At 43.6% G+C, this 18,607-nt stretch overlaps 1 protein-coding gene across 1 annotated transcript; it reads left to right on the forward strand.

Annotated features, from left to right (window-relative positions):
- Positions 1 to 13,784: 13,784 nt before the first annotated feature.
- On the forward strand, positions 13,785 to 17,868 carry LOC135899591 (mite group 2 allergen Tyr p 2-like). Its single transcript, XM_065428898.1, has 4 exons — positions 13,785 to 13,941; positions 14,402 to 14,509; positions 16,342 to 16,520; positions 17,743 to 17,868. Exons 1-4 carry the CDS (start codon positions 13,845 to 13,847, stop codon positions 17,824 to 17,826), a joined length of 468 nt encoding a protein of 155 aa, XP_065284970.1. The 5' UTR covers positions 13,785 to 13,844; the 3' UTR covers positions 17,827 to 17,868.
- Positions 17,869 to 18,607: the final 739 nt, after the last annotated feature.

Raw genomic sequence — 18,607 nt, forward strand, 5'->3', positions numbered from 1 at the left:
CCATCCTTCAACAAATCTGCTGTTACCTGATCCTCCCCAGCTGCCTTCCCCCTTTGCATATCTCCCAAGGCTTTCTTTACTTCTTCCGGCGTTACCTGTGGGATTTCGAATTCCTCTAGACTATTTTCTCTTCCATTATCGTCGTGGGTGGCACTGGTACTGTACAAATTTCTATAGAACTCCTCAGCCACTTGTACTATCTCATCCATATTAGTAATGATATTGCCGGCTATTGCCGGACAGGCCGCCTCAATGCTCAGTGCAATGCAACCTAAAAATTGGAGGACGCTTAAGCTTCGCCTTCAAGAGTGGGACGCGACAGCGTTCCCGTCGACCCGCCAAGGGGTATAAGACAATGCGCTACGGCACAGCGATCACTTACGATGCGCCCCGCATCGGACTTAGCGCCCACCTATCACGCGGTGAGCGTCGAGCAACGCAGCGTTCGGCGCGGCAACGAAACGTGCGCCTGAGCGAACGGAACGAACCAAAGAACTCGGTGTCTCGGAGGGGAAACGATCTACGCCAGCCAAACGTCGCGATCGGCACGGGCAGAGAGTTAGATAGTAATCTAAACCGGGAGCACGGCGAAGCGTCGTCAGGGGAGAGGGAGTCCCGCGACGCGCTTGGCAGCAGTCCCAATGCGCGCGCGGCGCGCCTCCTGTCGGGGCAGCGCCGTACATTGAGAGGAGGGGGTCTTCTGTGTTTGCCGCAAGATGGCTCTGCGTGTGCGGAAAGCGCAGAAGAAATGCAGCGGAAACGCACTTCACAACTCGTGTAATTGTGACTTCTGTACGTTACATGTTCATAATTACCGATATACACCGCAGTATAACTTTCCACGGCTCGTTTCGAAGGCAACACCGCATTCACTAGAGGCGCGTTTGCACCGCTTGGAAGCATCGAACTCGTGGCTGAGTGGTAGCGTCTCCGTCTCACACTCCGGAGACCCTGGTTCGATTCCCACCGGGCCAATCTTGGAAGTTGCTTTTTATTTATGAAGCGCCTGCCGTGATTTATCGCTCACGGTCAACGCCGCTAACGCCGACACCGACGCCGACGACACTGGCTTTTCTGCGACACGAGCTCCTTAACGCTATCGCGTTAAAATGATGAACATTAACCCGGAGCTTTGTGTCACTGTGTCCCTCATAGCTACCGTGTGAACCTGGGATGTTAAATGCCGTAAACGAATCACATTCGCCAGCTATGGCTCGTAGTATTGTGGTACAAAGGCATCTGGTGTTGGAGAGGCACCAAGGACGCGACACCGAACAGACTTCACCTTACCAGGGGTAGCGGACGGAGTAGAATTGGGCGCCTCGTCTGAAACTATATTAAGAGGTTCGTATGAGTTTCTTTTTTATAGAAAAACGAGCAACCTTCTGAGCATCGCTTGTCATGTCTCCTTGTTGCACGCTTCCCTGCTATAAAGGAATAATGAAACAACCCCTCTAGGTCGCGGTGGGCCCATTCATGTACGAGATGTTTTTTTACTAGTCGTGTCATGGAGTGGCTACGGATCATTTGAACCCTATGCTTACCAAATGAGGCTCTTTTTCACCGATAGATTGCGGAGCATTTGCTAAACACGGCCACTTTAATAAATGCACTTATAATGTCTTGATGTATGTTCAATATGCCGCGTTACGTCATCAGTGGTGAAACAATAGTTTTCACGTAATTTCCGCAGCCAATAATTAACTTGTGCATGTGGTGCAAGCTGGTTCGAATCGTGTTACGAAAAAAAAAGAACGTGATATGATTTACTGCAAAATAAAAAAAGAACACAGACTAGAAAATCTGCAGAAGACCATCTTAACATCTTGACTTTCCTTCTGTCGAATCTACAAGGCCTTGAAAAAAATTGCTTAAGTTGATCATATTTTTTGACGATGTAAAATGAGGTTTATTGTCCGAAACAGGCGGCCAAAGCAATTACGCCGGGCAGCACTCTGAGCCGTAACTTCAATGTCGCGTTGCGTGAAGCATGGATGATGCTGATGGTTGTGTTCGTCATCTTCAGTTCCTAGGGTTCGTCTTCTCCACCCCAAATGCATTGCAATTCCTGACAGAAGGGCCAGATCAACGGCTGCTAAGCGAACGTCCGACATAATGATGGTTCCAACAGTGCTGTCTTCGACAAGAGATGTGAAACTACAGCACCACATACTGTTTTATAAGGATATAAACACAATGAGACTACCCGTATAAGTCAGGAAAAAAATCACTATGAATTGCTTAAAAGCGAGCCATTCTTATTGAATGACTCTATTACTGAGGAGTTTATCTGCATGACTCATGCGTTCGCTCAGTAACTGGTGCCAATTCACCGCAAGCCGAAATATTATGCAGTGGGATCATTGGATCAGTCCTCACTTTCACCGTTCTGTCTCTCTCGAGGGTTAAGTGAGTGTTCATAGGCCCCACATATTCGAGAAAAAAAAAACGAATAGTCGTCAACTATGAACAGTGAACTCGCGAATCGAACACGGTTGCAATAGCAGGAACCATTCGATTCATGTTCAAAATTTCAAACATTCTTGCACCCCTACTTAATTGGTAAAAAATGCATCCGGTGCCACTGGTGCCCTTAAGTTGGACGATGAACACCGTCAATTATTATGCACTCCTCGTTGCAGGCGGCTGCAACGACTGCCACTCCAGAAGGTTATTTGTAACCTCGATGCTTGCACCCATCCTGCCGTCTCGAAGGGTCGGCGGTCCTGGTGTCAGTTTTGTCTGGCTTCCGACAGATGGAACTGCGGTTCCATCTCCTAAATAGATTGGCGGCTGGAGTATTTAGGGATGTGGATAGATGGGGGGGGGGGGGGTCTAATGTTTAGACAGCGGTATTGGAAAGAGCGTTTATTCACAGCGAATAAAAAAAGAGCAAGCTTTCTCCTAGCGGCATAACAGCGGCAGCGCAAAGTTGTTAAAGTAAGCTCATGAATCAGAAACAGTAGATAGCCTCAATAAAGATGGAGTGAGTGATTGAACCAGAGTAACTATAAAAGAGTAAAATCTAAAGGCGAAGGCTTACTGATAATTGAAAAACAAATCTTTAACAGGCTATCCGATATATATATATATATATATATATATATATATATATATATATATATAAACGAGAAGAAAGGGGGTTCTACTCCCACATATATATATATATATATATATATATATATATATATATATATATATATATATATATATATATATAAACGAGAAGAAAGGGGGTTCTACTCCCAGGGTTCTACTAGTACACATAAATACCCGCCGTGGTTGCTCAGTGGCTATGGTGTTGGGCTGCTGAGCACGAGGTCGCGGGATCGAATCCCGGCCACGGCGGCCGCATTTCGATGGGGGCGAAATGCGAAAACACCCGTGTACTTAGATTTAGGTGCACGTTAAAGAACCCCAGGTGGTCAAAATTTCCGGAGTCCTCCACTACGGCGTGCCTCATAATCAGAAAGTGGTTTTGGCACGTAAAACCCCAAATATTATTAGTACACATAAATACCCAAGAAAGTGGATGGGGAAACGCCGCCGCGGTAGCTCAATTGGTAGAGCATCGCACGCGACATGCGAAGGTTGTGGGTTCGGTTCCCACCTGCGGCAAGTTGTGTTTTCGTCCACTTTAATTTCCATTAATTTATCATTACTTTATTTCATTTATTAAGCACATGCAATTTCCCCTATGTTGTACTTGGTGTCAGTGTTTGTTGGCTTCTCATTATATGACTATATATATATATATATATATATATATATATATATATATATATATATATATATATATATATATATATATATATATATATATATATATATATATATATATATTGGCGTTTCAGTTCATGTTGTGCTTGAATCCACAGATTCACGTTTGACACCAATGCATTTCTCCGCACAGTTCGGGAATTGATTTGATACCTTGAAACTGGTGTCATCTTGTCATCCTATATGAATACAACAATCAAACACCGGCCCTCAGTCCCCAGCAGCCGCGACGCAATTGACCGCGGCGGTGGTCAGACCTGTGACGCAGCAGAGGGTGCTAAGAATCCCTGGCACCGGACAGGCCGCCATTGGAATCTGAACCTGGCAACGTTTAACGTTAGACCGTTATCTAGTGAGGCGAGTCTAGCAGTGTTATTAGAGGAATTGGAGGGTAGTAAATGGGATATAATAAGGCTCAGTGAGGTTAGGAGGACAAAAGAAGCATATACAATGCTAAAAAGTGGGCACGTCCTGTGCTACCGGGGCTTAGCGGAGAGACGAGAACTAGGAGTCGGATTCCTGATTAATAAGGATATAGCTTCCTGATTAATAAGGATATAGCTGGCAATATACAGGAATTCTGTAGCATTAACGAGAGGGTGGCAGGTCTTGTTGTGAAAGTTAATACGGGGTACAAATTGAAGGCCGTACAGGTCTACGCCCCTACATCAACTCATGATGACCAGGAAGTCGAAAGCTTCTATGAAGACGTGGAATCGGCGATGGGTAAAGTCAAAACAAAATACACTATACTGATGGGCGACTTCAATGCCAGGGTAGGCAAGAAGCAGGCTGGAGACAAGTCAGTGGGGGAATATGGCATAGGCTCTAGGAATAGCAGGAGAGTGTTATTAGTAGAGTTTGCAGAACAGAATAATATGCGGATAATGAATACCTTCTTCCGCAAGCGGGATAGCTGAAAGTGGACGTGGAGGAGCCCGAATGGCGAGACTAGAAATGAAATAGACTTCATACTCTGCGCTAACCCTGGCATCACACAAGATGTGGACGTGCTCGGCAAGGTGCGCTGCAGTGACCATAGGATGGTATGAACTCGAATTAGCCTAGATTTAAGGGGGGAATAGAAGAAACTGGTACATAAGAAGTCAATGAATGAGTTAGCGGTAAGAGGAAAATAGAGGAATTCCGGATCAAGCTACAGAACAGTATTAAGCATTAACTCAGGAAGAGGACCTTAGTGTTGAAGCAATGAACGACAATCATATGGGCATCGTTAAGGAGTGTGCAATAGAAGTCGGTGGTAACTCCGTTAGACAGGATACCAGTAAGCTATCGCAGGAGACGAAAGATCTGATCAAGAAACGCCAATGTATGAAAGCCTCTAACCCTACAGATAGAATAGAACTGGCAGAACTTTCTAAGTTAATCAACAAGCGTAAGACAGCTGAGATAACGAACTATAATATGGATAGAATCGAACATGCTCTCAGGAACGGAGGAAGCCTAAAAGCAGTGAAGAATAAACTAGCAATAGGCAAGAATAAGTTGTATGCGTCAAGAGACAAAGCCGGCGATATCATTACTAATATGAATAAGATAGTTCCAGTGGCTGAGGAGTTCTCTATAGATTTATACAGTACCAGCAGCACCCACGATGATAATGTGAGATAGAATAGTCTAGAGGAAATTGAAATCCCACAAGAAACGCCGGAAGAAGTAAAGAAAGCCTTGGGAGCTATGCAAAGGGGGAAGGCAGCTGGGGAGGATCAGGTAACAGCAGATTTGTTGAAGGATGGTGGGCACATTGTTCTAGAAAAACTGGCCACCCTGTATACACAATGCCTCATGACCTCGAGCGTACCGGAATCTTGGAAGAACGCTAACATAATCCTAATCCATAAGAAAGGCGACGCCAAAGACTTGAAAAATTATAGACCGATCAGCCTACTGCACATTGCTTACAAAGTATTTACTAAGGTAATCACAAATAAAATCAGGAACACATTAGACTTCTGTAAACCAAAGGACCAGGCAGGATTCCGTAAAGGCTACTCAACAATAGACCATATTCATACTAGCAATCAGGTGATAGAGAAAATTGCGGAATATAACCAGCCCTTAAATAAAGCTTGCATTGATTACGAAAAAGCGTTTGATTCAGTCGAAACCTCAGCAGTCATGGAGGCACTACGGAATCAGGGTGTAGACGAGCCATATGTAAAAATACTGAAAGATATCTATAGCGGCTCCACAGCCACCGTAGTCTTCCATAAAGAAAGCAACAAAATCCCAATAAAGAAAGGCGTCAGGCAGAGAGATACGATATCTTCAATGCTATTCACAGCGTGCTTGCAGGAGATATTCAGAGATATTCAGGACTTGGGGATAAGAGTTAATGGAGAATACCTTAGTCACTTGCGATTCGCTGATGATATTGCCTTGCTTAGTAACTCTGGGGACCAATTACAATGCATGCTCACGGCCCTGGAGAGGCAAAGCCGAAGGGTGGGTCTAAAAATTAATCTGCAGAAACCTAAAGTAATGTTTAACAGTCTCGGAAGGGAACAGCAGTTTACAATAGGTAGTGAGGCACTGGAAGTGGTAAGGGAATACATCTACTTAGGACGGGTAGTGACTTCGGATCCGGATCATGAGACTGAAATAATCAGAAGAATAAGAATGGGCTGGGGTGCGTTTGGCAGGCATTCTCAAATCATTCGAGATCTTACCATCCTATGGTCACTGCAGCGCACCTTCCCGAGCACGTGCACATCTTGTATGATGCCAGGGTCAGCGCAGAATGTGCAGTCTATTTCGTTTCTAGTCTCGCTATTCGGGCTCCTCCACGTCCACTTTAGGTTATCCCGTTTGCGGAAGAAGGTATTCATTGTCCGCAAATTATTTCGTTCTGCAAACTCTACTTATAACTCTCCTCTGCTCCTATGATAACTCTCCCTAGAGCCTATGCCATATTTCCCCACTGACTTGTCTCAAGCCTGCTTCTTGCCTACCCTGACATGGAAGTCGCCCATCAGTATAATGTATTTTGTTTTGACTTTACCCACCGCCGATTCCACCTCTTCATAGAAGCTTTCGACTTCCTGGTCATCATGAGTTGATGTAGAGGCGTAGACCTGTACGACCTTCAATTTGTGCCTCTCATTAGGTTCACAACAAGACCTGCCACCCTCTCGTTATGCTATAGAATTCCTGTATGTTACCAGCTATATCCTTAGGAATCAGGAATCCGACTCCTAATTCTCGTCTCTCCGCTAAGCCCCGGTAGCACAAGACGTGCCCGCTTTTTAGCACTGTATATGCTTCTTTTGTCCACTTAACTTCACTGAACCCTATTATTTCCCATTTAGTGCCCGCTAATTCATCCAATAGCACTCCTAGACTCGCCTCGTTAGATAACCTTCCAGCGTTAAACGTTGCCAGGTTCAGATTCCAATGGTGGTCTGTCCGGACTCAGAGATTCTTAGCACCCTCTGCTATGTCACAAGTCTCATCAACGCCGTGGTCAGTTGCTTCGCGGCTGCTGGGGACTGAGGGCCGGGGTTCGATGGTTGTATTCATATAGGAGGTGGTGGCCAAGTACTGTATCAGAATGCCAATCCTGCTCTGGTTAGGGAATGCGTTACTGATTCTGGTCACCGGGATCAGGCCCCAATCTAGGCCTGTTTATGCAATTTTATCAACACGCGTTTTTGTTTATACCGGCGGAAAATTGCGGTGAGAATTTGAATCCGGTGGTGCTTCAGGAGAATTGAAAGAAGTATTCCATGATTCAGGGTCTTTCGGTTTGTGTACGGGGATCTGGCGCACTCATATTGCTGTTTTTTGAAATTGTTGAAAAGGTTGCATTTTTAGTGAGTGTATTGTTGTGCATCGGTAATGACGCGTATGTTGTTACGAGTGCCTCTTATATACAAAAACCACAAATGTAATGGCTGGTAATCATTTTGTTCTTGCACCTTGGCTAACGCTAAGGCCCCCTTTAATATACATACGTAATATTCTGCTTCTCTACAGAACGAAAAAGTTGTCGCACTGCAAACGTGGAATGAAGACAGATCAGCGTCTTGACTTTAAAGTTTAGAGCCAGGATGGGCGAAGATGAAGGATACTACGCTTCTTTTAGTCCGTGGGCTTTAAGTACGGGAGTGAAAACCCGACTTGGCCCTAATGTTTTCTACGAATAATAGCGGGTTTCGCAAGAAACTGACGGGCGCAGCGTTCTGACGCGTGGTGATGCTTACAGATATGCAGATAAGTGGTTTAGTGCGTAGGATTCTTCTTGTTCCCTAGTGAAATGACGCAAGCCACTCTGGGGGGATCGGCCATGAATTGGGTGCTGAATAAATTGTTGTAAATTTTTTTTCAAGAAGTTAGGGTGAAATGAAATAAGTACCTTGCAAATGGGCTTTAAACTGTCTGCTGTTACAGATATGAATAATCAGTTATCTAAGTATTACATAAAAAGTATTTTTTGTCAGCATAATAAGTATTGAGAAGAATTATAGCATGCAATTCTTTTTGCTTCACGTAGAAATATGCAGAGGCCTTCACAAATGTTCCTGTGGCTGTAACCTATTACGGTAGCCCCAAAGAAAAGAACTAGAGAAAGGGTCAAATTCAAGCCAAGCTCTTGGAAGGGTTCTTCTAAAAAAAAAAAACGTTTCCGTTGAGTAATGAAACGGTGGCATAGAAAAAAAAGAGTTGCAAATATTCACTTTCATTGCGTAAAGGGCACAAGGCCGATGTAGCCAGACCAGACCGGTGGAGGTAAAAGTTCAGTGGGGGGACTCGGCACCGTAGTCTCGTAATCGTTACTTCAGTTTTTCTAGAGGAGCACCGTTTGTTATACCAAGGAAAACTGAGATGCCGGAAATCAGATCTTGACAACGATGATTGCGCGAAGTTATTTGTCGTGGTATATTTTATGAATTGCGCCGTAGTGATGAAAGCTGACGTAGGTAAAATGCGGATTATAGGACTATCATGGGGTGCTACTGCGAGTTCATCTGCATATTCGTAGAAGGCTAGACCTTTGTGGCCTGGCACGCGCACTAACCGAACGAGGCGTAAGTGTCATTGGGAGAACCGAATAGAAAGTTTCTAATGAATCTGACAATTTGGATGAGGTTAGTGAAGAACACACAGACAGACAATCAGTTAAGATTAGGGCTGATGACAGACATGATGGTAATTTGCGTAAAGCAAAGACAATTTTTCATAATTCTGCCTGAAAGATAGGCGTGAAGTCAGGTAGCCGAATGGAAAAAGACCAATTTTGTGATACATTGGCCACACCTGCCTTTTGTTCACCGACAGAAGCGTCAATTGTTATAACGTCTTTGTATACAGGTGTGTAAGGTGGTCTTCCAAGATGCTATTAAGATATTGATAGGAAAAATGTCTAGCATTGTTTGAAAAAATGTAATCAAATGCAATATTAGCGACTGGAACAGAGGAATTTAGTAAGAGCACCTCGTATAGATGAACTTTTAATATGTTAATTAGTTTTTGTACGAAAGCAACTTGAGGGCAGCGTTAACGGAACGACACAACTGATAGTTCAAAAATGAGGCCGATAGACGCCGGGTTCTTCACTCAATGAACCATTTAGTGCTTTCGCATCAAAGCGCCCGTGTACCATGCATGGATGCACCTTCAATAACCCAGGTTATCAAAATTAATCCCATTACGGTATGCTTTATAATCATATCATGGTCTTGCACGTAAAACCCCGGAATTCAATTTCTTTAAGTGCATTGAAAACCTCGAAGAAAAGAAGTGAACTGAACGCCTGGCTCGATTTAACAAAGATTTCGTTATTTTCTAAATATGGGTAAATCATGAGAAACTTATGGGCAAATACGTCGGTTTTCAGTTCAGGTGTCCGACCCCACTGACCTGTTAAGAAGCAGAAGTACATTATATCGAACTAGCTGATTGATATCGAACAAGTAACGTTCTGCGCAAAATACAAGAAGGGTGGAAAGAAAGGGCAGCTCGCAGAGGACACTACGCTTGGTTCTATCCGTTTCCACCCTCTTTGCATTTTATTCGGTACATGTTGGTAGACCTTTTAACAAAGTTTGCCGTTCCCTTGAAAGAGTACAAGACACCATCAACGGGCTTGTTGTCTATAAAGAATTTCATTAGTAAGTGAGACAAGTGCGTACGGAGCCAAGAAATACGTAATTTGTTTGTTCGTGGATAAATATATTAATGTTCACGTGAATACTTTAAGTGCTTTCGATTCAACGGTGTTCTTCATGCAAAAAAATGCAGCCAAAGAAACGCCTTTATAACGAAGGGCTTGGGACCTAGGAAGTATTTCTCTATGCAGGTCACTTCGCTCTAATGGTCGCGCATCGTACCACTCACACTACAGTAGACTCAGCACGTTCAACAAAAGGAAATCTTTATTTAACAACAATTCAGTACATACCTTGTAAAAAAAAGTTCCTACATAATATGTTTTTTAACAGTTTGTCTAACAGAATGTGCAACTGGATCCAACCTTATTGCACCGAAGTTGACAGCATGCTCCGCGACGAAACGCAGCAGTTACGTAAGGTAAAGCTGCAGATCGTCGAATGCCGCTATTGCCTTCCTTGCAGTCAAAAAGCTTTGGTTCATTTAAATGATTTTCATCACCACAGCGCTCATTGAAATGCGCCTCATTACCGCCTTAGCTGGCTTTCAAGACGTCGTAGGTCGTCAATTGCGATTACATCATCATGTTTTTATCAACTGCAACGTATTCGTCAGCCGTTGCAACCGCAGATGCACTGAAAGAAGCAGCGTATACGACTGAAGTGATTCCTGGAGCAGTGCAGCAGGATTACTTCTGGCATCGGCATGCTCTTCAATAGCATGCCGTTTGCGTTAGCGTACAGCGCACCTTTGTGGCGTCTGCAGAGGGTAGTGGTCGAATAATTACGCGGCGTTCGTCGTAAAGCGACAAATCAGCCATCGGGGATGTCGAAATTTCCTCGGTGTATAGGCTAATTCTTTGTAGTGGTCTTCGTTGTGGACGTGTTCACGACGCGTATGAAAGAGGAATTCAGGCGGAACTAATCAGTCCTTCGTTATACAGGTCATTTCACTGTAGAGGCGTTAGAGTGTAATTTTCGGGTCCCATAGACATAGTTATGTGGAAGTTTTAGTGTAAGAGCAAATAGGAGAGTGCATTCACTATACTGATTTCAATGTGCCTTAGATGTCGCCTCAGCTTTGACTACCGTCATTACCGCTGTTGCTGAGTCGAGCAGAATGAGAACGCTAGTCGATGGTCGATGAAGGAAGACTGTAGAGGGAGTATACCCCCCCTCTCTCTCTCGATATATATATATATATATATATATATATATATGTATATATATATGTATGTATTCAGCCTGTTTTTATGTCCACTGCAGGACGAAGGCCCTCCCTTGCGATAGCCAATTACCCTTGTCGTGCGCTAGCTGATTGCAACTTCCGCGTGCGAAGTTCATATTTCAACGACAGTAGTAAGCTCCCAGTGAGGATTCGGTAATACCTGCGATGTGCAGTGCAATGCTATTTTTATTCTCTAAATTTCCTCCTCATGATCAGGTTCTCCTACGAGTAATTGATCTAGATAAACATACTCCAGCATAGGCTCTCTCTCTCTCTCTCTGTATATATATGTAGGAAATTTTCTGATTGCCATTGTATTGAATGAGGCTCAAAAAATTCGTGGGGCCGCGATATTCATATGGGGACGGATTACCAACGAAGCTGTTGAGTCTGCATACATTAAATCATACGTTTATCACATGGCACCACACAACATCGACACAATATACGTTGAGGTGAAGTAAATCATTTACCTACATGTTCAATGTTTGTCTAATGTCCATGCAGACACGGATAAACACTGATTTTATTAGGTGGATGTAGAGAGGTTTTATCTTATTGATATAATTACATAACAGATGATGACAGGGCAAATTGTGCGTTTACTTTCATATTGTATGGTTACGTACAGAGAACGACTCAAAACAACGCAAAGTAGCTTTTTAGCACAAAAAAAAAAGGTCCTTAGTTTACATCATTACCTAATTTTGCCGGTTCTCGACGTTCGTAACAGGAGAACTAGATTCTGTGGAATGCGCCTGGCTGTATTTGTTAATACGGCAACAACAATTACGCGAACTTTATAGAGGTCGAATACTCCGCTTCCGCCCTTGATCTACCTGGAAGCTTGAGAAACGCGATAAATTTGTTTATATTCGTGTGAACGAGCGCTACCACTCAGATATTTACGCCTTTCTATACACTCAGTCGATCTTAGTCACCTACTGTGATCAAGATCTGAGCGTAGAATTTATTTCGATTGGCTTTGGTGGATTAATTTACTATTACGCTTGTGAAAGTCCACAAATCCAACCATTTAGTGATACCGCCGAACCTACCCCATATAAACTATATGCTATATACACTATATAAAGACAATTAAATCGCATTTCTTAACAGTAAAAAAGACGTCAATTTTGTGAGCCCATTGTGAAGCTTGTGAGGCCCACTGTGCTGTGAAGCACAATTACAGAGGGAACACTATTTATGTGAAGCCGATTGTTTGTAGCCGCTTACACGTAGCTGTTTAATAACTAAGTGCATTCTAAAATGCAATCTTTAAAGCAACGTTCCTAACTTCAATGTCGCTAAAGTTTCTGTAGTTATTCATTCAAACCGCTAAAGATGTCCCTAGTCACTACAGAACGAAAACGGCTGTCGCTAAACACACAAAACGTCGCTAAATCTAGCGAAAATGCGCTAAAAAGGCTACGTTGACCGCTAAACATTGAAAAGCAAAGTCGATTTTGTGTTATGAAGATGGTTGAGTGAGACGGCACCGACAAATACGAGCTGGAGCAAGCAGCGTAAGGATAAACTTGTTTTCGACTTTCCGGTGATAGCCTCCTCTGTAATGCAGGTGTGCAAAGTGCGTCCCAAAGATGGCCCCGACCGCGAAGAGCCGTGTACACCTACTTAACTGCTTCCTGAAGCCAGCCGATCGTTATCTGCTACAGCGCATGGTAGCGAGGCCCGAAAGGCAATTCTACCGGCCTAATCAATATATATGTAATAGGAAAGGCATTCTTACGTAGGTGTGGTTATGATACAAAATCTACTTTTGACCCCCCCAAAGTCCACGAGCCCACGACCTTGGTGTTAATTAAGGCGAAGAAATCAATATACCGTTAATTTAGAGTTGATTAGGGCACTAGAACCTTCTACCTCTAGTGTTATTTAGGGCGAAGGTAATTAAGGCACGGATAATTAAGAGACAGTTTATTAGGGCACTTGAACCCACGACATTTGGTGGGAGAAAGCAAGCAATGGGAAGTAACAACGAATCCGAATTAGAGTGTCAAGCAGTTTAATGAATGCCTCGGGAGCGCGCACGCTTTGGCCTTCATCCTCTTTACCGTATGCGAAAGTGTTTGTCAATTTTTATTAGTATTATTAAATCGCGCTATGTGTCACTAACCATTTTTTCAATTTTCATGAAAAAACTTGCGTTTCAGGGAACTTTTGTCTGCTTAACACCTTTCTCATTATTCTTTTTTTCCACATATAAATGCCGTGGAACTGACGTAGGCAATTCGGCGTTTCGAGTGCCCCAGCAGCTTCTATAATAGAATTCTTCCGAACCACGTGCGTCGCTTATTTGGCACAGTGCCGCACGTAATGCTATAATATGGGTATTTATCGATGCTTGCCCGAGACTGTTCACCGACGGCAAATCCCCGACAAACTCTATACGTAGGCATTAACGCAGTTGCATTGTACTCCTCTTCATCGAACGGCATCCTGCCTACAACCTCACCTGACTGATAAGATCGATTTCTGTGGTCAATGGCGGTGAAAGACGGCCATATCGTGCCACGGCTAGTTTATCTAGGCTGCTCGGATGGTTCGGATAAGAAAGCGCAAGTTGCTGACGGACTTGTCCATTGTCTTCAAAGTGGGCGTCGTTCTCGCGTTATCGGGGTCGCGTTACATATAAAATTCCGTTTTGCCGCACCGTTGTCACACTACCTACAGTACCTTCAGTCACAATGGCCAGTCACTTTGCCCTCGCGCTTTGCCTCATCGCCTTCGTGGCTCCAGCCGTCTACGGCAACCTCTCACAAGTCGAGGTTGAGGCCTGCTCAGGTGAGATGTCCTCTGTGTTGTTTCACTCGTGTTGGTTCACAAATAACCTGAGAGCTTGTTCCCGACGTCCAGTCTCTCATTACTTGCTATTGCATAGGCACAACATTTCTTCGGTGAATCTGCATCGGACAAAAACTCTGGCGATATTTTTTTAAAATTAATGAGCCGGCCATTTGGGGTTTTTCTTGACTGTCGTCCTTCTTTTCTCATGACGTGGCTTAATCAGCAAGACTGTGCTTTGAGGCGGTCCTGTATTTTTGTAGTGTTTCCTTTCACCATGTGTAAAGAAACGAAACCGCAATTTATATGTTGACTGCAAAAAAAGTTTGCAAATTCGCAATTACCTTGTTCACCTTTTAAACGATTTCTACGCGGTTTGTTTTGCCCGCGGTACTGCAGTAGTTACATAGGTGGAATACTCACAAGAATGATGCGACCATACTTTGTCCTTCCTTCGCAGATGGATCCACGAGCAACGTGGCTGCTGTTCGCTTCAGCCACTGCTCCACGCTGCCGTGCACCGTGACGTTGGCGGACAAGCCCCGAGTTGAGATCGACTTCCAAGCTCGTAAGGAATGGGGCCGAGTGGGGCACTGTAGATAACGAAGGCATTCCCACCGCGAGAATACATATCTTGTTCAGGCGTGCACTTGAGTCCCGTTCAACGCCACCTCCATGATATGAGTGTTCGCGTGCCGACCATTGTCGCAAATGGGAGTATACAATCCGAACACGCTGTCAAGTGCGTCCCCTCATTCAATGTTTATCAAAGCATGTCTCAAGGAGAAACACGTGCCAACCCCTTTTGCTCTCAGCACCGCTGGGAGCCATTGCTTTGGTGAGGCACTTCCTAAGAGCTCCTACAATATTCAGTGCTTTGCCTTGGAAGCGCATGGTATCGCATTTCTGAATATAATATTCACTGCCTCGGTACCAGTGTCTCCTTTTCAATGCTTGTGCTCTGCTTTATTTGGTCATTTATTTCGGTTCATTTTGAACGCGTAATTTTTATAATGGGTGCGTTTAGCAGCCTTTTAAAAAGAATTGCATACTTTTTTATTGAGTTATTCGCACACAGTAGTGTCCCTTTTAAGTTTCAGGCCGACGCTAAGCAAACAGTGTCTGCGTTATTCGCAGGAATTAGTAATGACACATTTCTATGCCTTTCTACCTAGAGTGGGCAGACGTTGTGAGCCTTTCAGTGTAACAGTTGCCAGCCTGCTCCTTCCCTCCTGTATTTCTTTTCTTTGCGTATAATTCTGCCTCGAAAACCAATATGGTGATGATATAATAATAATGATTGCTTCATATTTCAATGGCTCACCTGAATTTTTTACCGATGTAAGTTTTATTGATCGCACGCTGTGACCCACCATCTTGTTGCGCTGAGAGGAGCAAATGATGGGTGTGAGACAAAAAAAAACAGTCCACGACATACGAAAGCGACCGACCTGGTGTGCTGTAAAATTCATATTATCATATTTCCTCGTATTTGTTCCTTAACGTAGTGGCAATGTCTTTCATCTTTCAAATGTGTAACGACCACGTGCACAGCTACTACTGCAGCTCAAATGCCAGAACATGCCATGCGTCGTTTCGAAGTTGTGGATTTTGCTGCTAGCGGCGACGACCTGTTTTATTCTGCTACTCTCCTTTATTTTTATCAAAATATGGGGATAAGCATAAATCACCTTCCCAAATACTTTGGTTAAATGCAGAGTTAATTATCACTATGCTAGATTTCTGGCTTCGTTGTCACTTGCCTTTTTGACAAGGTTACTTTACTAAAGGATGAGTCTCTCAGTTTTCGTGTTTCGTTTCGCGAATTCAGACTGTAATGCTGTTGAATAATGATGGGGATTAATTTCTCAAAGCGGCTCCTGGGTAATGACGTCTAGGCGGGGTGGGGCGGGAGGGGGGGGGTAGGTTCCGAAATAGTTTATAACTCAGAAGGGTTTTTGAACGTACACGCAAGGCACGAAACACGAGTTTTTTTTGCATCGAGACCCAGTCATCTAGAGCCCGTCACGGTTGGGAAAAGAAGCCGCGAACTTATACTAAACAGCAGAATTCCGTAGACATTGAATCACCACTGAATCTTTGGATGTCCTTTTTTCTTCACATTATACTAAAGTGCAAAAGACAGAATCCATTGTAGATTACAACTCCGCACACACAAATGGGGACAAAAAACTGCCAGAATATAGACTAATGCCTATCAGTTTTTTATCCTCTTGTGTGTATTCTTGTCCTTTTGTGTGCGCTAAAAGCTACCATGCATCTATTATTCCAATTTGTCCATACCGAAACCTCATCAAAGTAAAAGAAAGAGGAGGAGAGAGGTAGATGTGAAGAAGAAAGACTAAATCTGGTGTTGACGTGCCTTCTGGCCACTTGCAGCTCACGACTCGAAGACCCTCCGAGTCCGTGTGCTTGGTGCCATTGGCGATATGGCGCCGCAGCCCTTCCCGGGTTTCAAGACCGATGCCTGCAACTTCATGGGTGTGAGCTGCCCCTTGAAGGCCGGCGAGAAGTACACGGCCAAGTTCGATCTTACCCTTTCCCCCACCTTCCCACCGGTTAGTACATCGTTTCTTAATTTGATCCTCTGTTTTTCTCTCCCTTTGGTCGCGTACCTTCGTCAACGCTTAAGAAGCCTGACGAAGTTTTGCCCGCGCAAGAGAGGTGGGACTTTTTCATACGACCAATTTGTTTCCGCAGATGTTTAAGTTTGCACGATAGCAATACTAAAGTAATGGGCGAATCATATTAACGTGGAAATTACTCCATACTATTGATTGGAGCATACATTATTTATTTTATAGACTAAAGGTACGGCCTAAGTATGTATTCAATTTGCAGTGTTACTCACAGCAATCATTCATGAGAGTCTAAAACATTGGTGAACTTAGCGTTAGGGCCGAACTTGCATTAGCAGAGTGGTTACCGCTCTATGCAAACTTACTGATAAAGCAAGATATGTACAGAAACAAAAAATACAGATAACCTTTTATTGTGCTAGGCTGCACTGCTTTTGTATATAAGCCGATCTTTATCGTGCTTTTCAAAATTTATTATAAGGAACGATACTAAAAATGCTTAAATTCTTCGAATCCATGTAGTATTTAGCAAAGCATTTTTTTCAAGTGCTTACAACGCAGAGCTGGTACAGCTTTGTAATCCAGATAAGACAGTGTGCCCAGCAACATTCGGGTTCAAGCAAGGCAGTTCAAACAACGAAGAAAAGCCAATTCCAGATGATACATCTAATTTCTTAGGCTAAGAAAACATCTCCTTTAACAGTCAAACTCCTTAACGCTACTAGTGACATTACTTGTCGAAACACTACATAAAGTACATTTTGTTGTGCTAAAACTTGATTTTAAAGAACCGCGTTAGCAAAAATTAGTTTCATCTTGCTGAAACGGAATACAGTATAATAATATTTAGGCGCGTCCTTGCCGTAACAGAAAAAAATGTTATTTTGTCGTTTATTTATATATGAACTTGTTTGTGGCGTTGACGTCTGGGTCTATACTATCATAATATAATACTAGAGACCGTTCCTCTAGAGTAAATAAACAGCAACAGACAAAACAAACCCATTAACTACTCAAGTGTTTGTTGCATAAGCTTTCCCTTGTATAACAACATTTAATTGAATTCATACTTCCCTAGGCTGCTATATTTGAACAACTATTACAAGAAAGAAGATCTCTAAGTAATTTTATTGAGACACAAAGACATCGACATGTATCGTATTCTTTTACTAAAACGTTTCCTTTTACGCTTTCATTAAAGGTGGCCGCAAAGGCTGTTTTCAAGGGCCAGGATGCAGCCGGTGAATTCTTCTGCTTCAAGGTTCCCGTGGAACTCAAACACTGAGTGAACTGTGAACAATAAATACGCATTACGTGGTCGCGTGGACTTACTGTAGTATCTGTTTGAATATGCTTCATTCTTAAGCGGCTATCTACAATCAATATGAGAAGTGAGTTGATAATTGAGAGGGTTCAAGCTATTTGAGAGTAATTCGTATGGAACAAAATTTCGCACAACCTTGTTTTGAGAGAACACGTATTCCTGATGCGTAAACTCAGCGTTAATTTACTAGCGCTTGTACCCGCGGCCATCCAATTAGTCGCTGTCGAAAAGCCTTACGCCAGCCCGCAGGGTGTCCGTTTTGCTTTCCAAGTCCCCCAGGGCAAACTGCTCGTTTGCCGAAGAGTATAAAAGTGTCAAACATAGCTGCAATATTCACTAAATTTACGCCACGCTCCAAATTTGGATACCTTATTAGCGATTCTTTCATGAGTTGTATTAAGCGAAAATCTTTGAACATATTACCGTGATCGTGTTCTCATCATATGAACACGCATACGAACGGCTAGATGAACACTCAAAACGCATCAGCGCTTCTGGAACTTGCAGGCGTTTCAGAGCACAAGAAGTCGTTCATGTTTTTGTAACCAGCCGCATGTGTCTGTTTGTCACGCTAAGAACATGGGCGGTAAGCAGCTACTGTGTGCCTACAAGTTTACATTACCACCTGTTATGTCGGCGTGGCCGCAATGATCGCCACGCCGGGCACGTTAGGCCCCGCCGGGATGGCGGCCTGAAGAGGGATGCAGACGCAGACGGGGAGCGAGGCTGAGAGTCAGTTTAT

Source organism: Dermacentor albipictus, chromosome 4, assembly GCF_038994185.2.
Source record: "Dermacentor albipictus isolate Rhodes 1998 colony chromosome 4, USDA_Dalb.pri_finalv2, whole genome shotgun sequence".
In the NCBI taxonomy this organism is placed as follows: Eukaryota; Metazoa; Arthropoda; class Arachnida; order Ixodida; family Ixodidae; genus Dermacentor; species Dermacentor albipictus.

Coding starts and splice junctions, on each gene's coding strand:
- LOC135899591 (XM_065428898.1), top strand. CDS start 13,845: ATGGCCAGTCACTTTGCCCTCGCGCTTTGCCTCATCGCCTTCGTGGCT. Junction 13,942..14,401: donor CGAGGTTGAGGCCTGCTCAG/GTGAGATGTCCT, acceptor CTTCCTTCGCAG/ATGGATCCACGAGCAACGTG. Junction 14,510..16,341: donor TGAGATCGACTTCCAAGCTC/GTAAGGAATGGG, acceptor GGCCACTTGCAG/CTCACGACTCGAAGACCCTC.